We start from the raw sequence: 1558 nt of genomic DNA on the forward strand, positions 1-1558 counted from the left end.
CTTGATTTTTTTTTCTTTTTTGCATGTTGGAAAGAGAACAGAAAAGTCCAAATGAAAAGGATTATTGCCAGAAAAATGTTTTAGTCCATCTTTCTTTTCAAATCATTGGATTTAAGAGTTCCATCTAGTTTTATTGAGTTTATAATTTCCTGATGTTTTTGCTTAATTTTGCTTAAAACAAATATAGAACTGAATGTCTTTACATTATTCTCATAACTTCATCTATGTATGACTTGATGCATGACACAAATGCAGGTTTATTTATAAAATGTAGAACTTTTTAAAATGTGGAGATTAGAATGACATAAGAGAACATAAAAATTGTATGCTTAACAAGGTAGAAATTACACCATTAAAAAAAAATTGGAAGAGGAATGGGAAAGTGAGAGGAAAATACAGTGACTGTTCCGTGTGTAGAACCCAGCGTAAAAGAACGTCATTTAAAAGTGACCCATTCTGGCGCTCCCTGTCGCGGCCGAGCAGAAGAGTGACGCGCGAGCCAGCACGCCGCAGCCGTTTGGGAGCTCGGGACACGACAATGGCAGAGCGACTGTCCCCAGAAAAGACGGCAGACCGGGTGTGCCCCTTCCACTTCAAAAAGCCTGGACGGAAAGGGGCCGCGGGCCGCAGAAAGCGCCCGGCCTGCGACCCGGAGCCCGGAGACGGCAGCGGCAGTAGTGACGAGGGCAGCTCTGTGGTTCGACCCGAGAGGAGGCGGCCGACCCGCGACCCGATGACCCAGGAGACCCGCGGCAGGGGTAGACCGAAGGCGGCTCTCGGCGACCTGGGCAGCGGGGAGGACGACGGGGGGAAGCACGAGCCCGAGAGCCTCGGCCTGGCCTACAGGTCCACGCGCTCAGCAAAGCCCGCGGGGCCGCAGGACATGGGCGCCACAGCGGTCTACGCGCTAGACACGGACAAGGAGCGCGACGCACAGGCCATCTTCGAGCGCAGCCAGAGGATCCGGGAGGAGCTGCGGGGCAAGGACGACGACAAGATCTATCGGGGCATCAATAATTATCAGAAATACGCGAAGCCCCAGGGTGCGACTGTGGGCGGCGCCTCCTCCGGGATGGGGAGGAAGGGTCCCCTCCGAGCGCCCGAGCACCTCCGTGCCACCGTGCGCTGGGATTACCAGCCCGACATCTGTAAGGACTACAAGGAGACTGGCTTCTGCGGCTTCGGAGACAGCTGCAAATTCCTCCATGACCGTTCAGACTACAAGCACGGGTGGCAGATCGAACGTGAGCTTGAGGAGGGTCGCTATGGTGTCTGCAAGGACGAAAACTATGAAGTGGGCAGCGATGACGAGGAAATACCATTCAAGTGTTTCATCTGTCGCCAGACCTTCCAAAACCCAGTTGTCACCAAGTGCAGGCATTATTTCTGTGAGAGCTGCGCCCTGCAGCATTTCCGCACCACCCCGCGCTGCTTTGTCTGTGACCAGCAGACCAACGGCGTCTTCAATCCAGCAAAACAATTGATTGCTAAACTAGAGAAGCACCGAGCTGCAGCAGAGGGTGGTGCTTCCGATTCCCATTACTTGGGTTTCCCATAA

General features: G+C 52.9%; 1 protein-coding gene across 1 annotated transcript; it reads left to right on the forward strand.

Moving 5' to 3' along the window:
* The first annotated feature begins 538 nt into the window (after nucleotides 1–538).
* On the forward strand, nucleotides 539–1558 carry LOC134384195 (E3 ubiquitin-protein ligase RNF113A-like). Its single transcript, XM_063105786.1, has one exon. The coding sequence runs from the start codon at nucleotides 539–541 to the stop codon at nucleotides 1556–1558; it is 1020 nt and encodes a 339-aa protein (XP_062961856.1).

This window comes from Cynocephalus volans, chromosome 8 (assembly GCF_027409185.1).
Source record: "Cynocephalus volans isolate mCynVol1 chromosome 8, mCynVol1.pri, whole genome shotgun sequence".
Taxonomy (NCBI): Eukaryota; Metazoa; Chordata; class Mammalia; order Dermoptera; family Cynocephalidae; genus Cynocephalus; species Cynocephalus volans.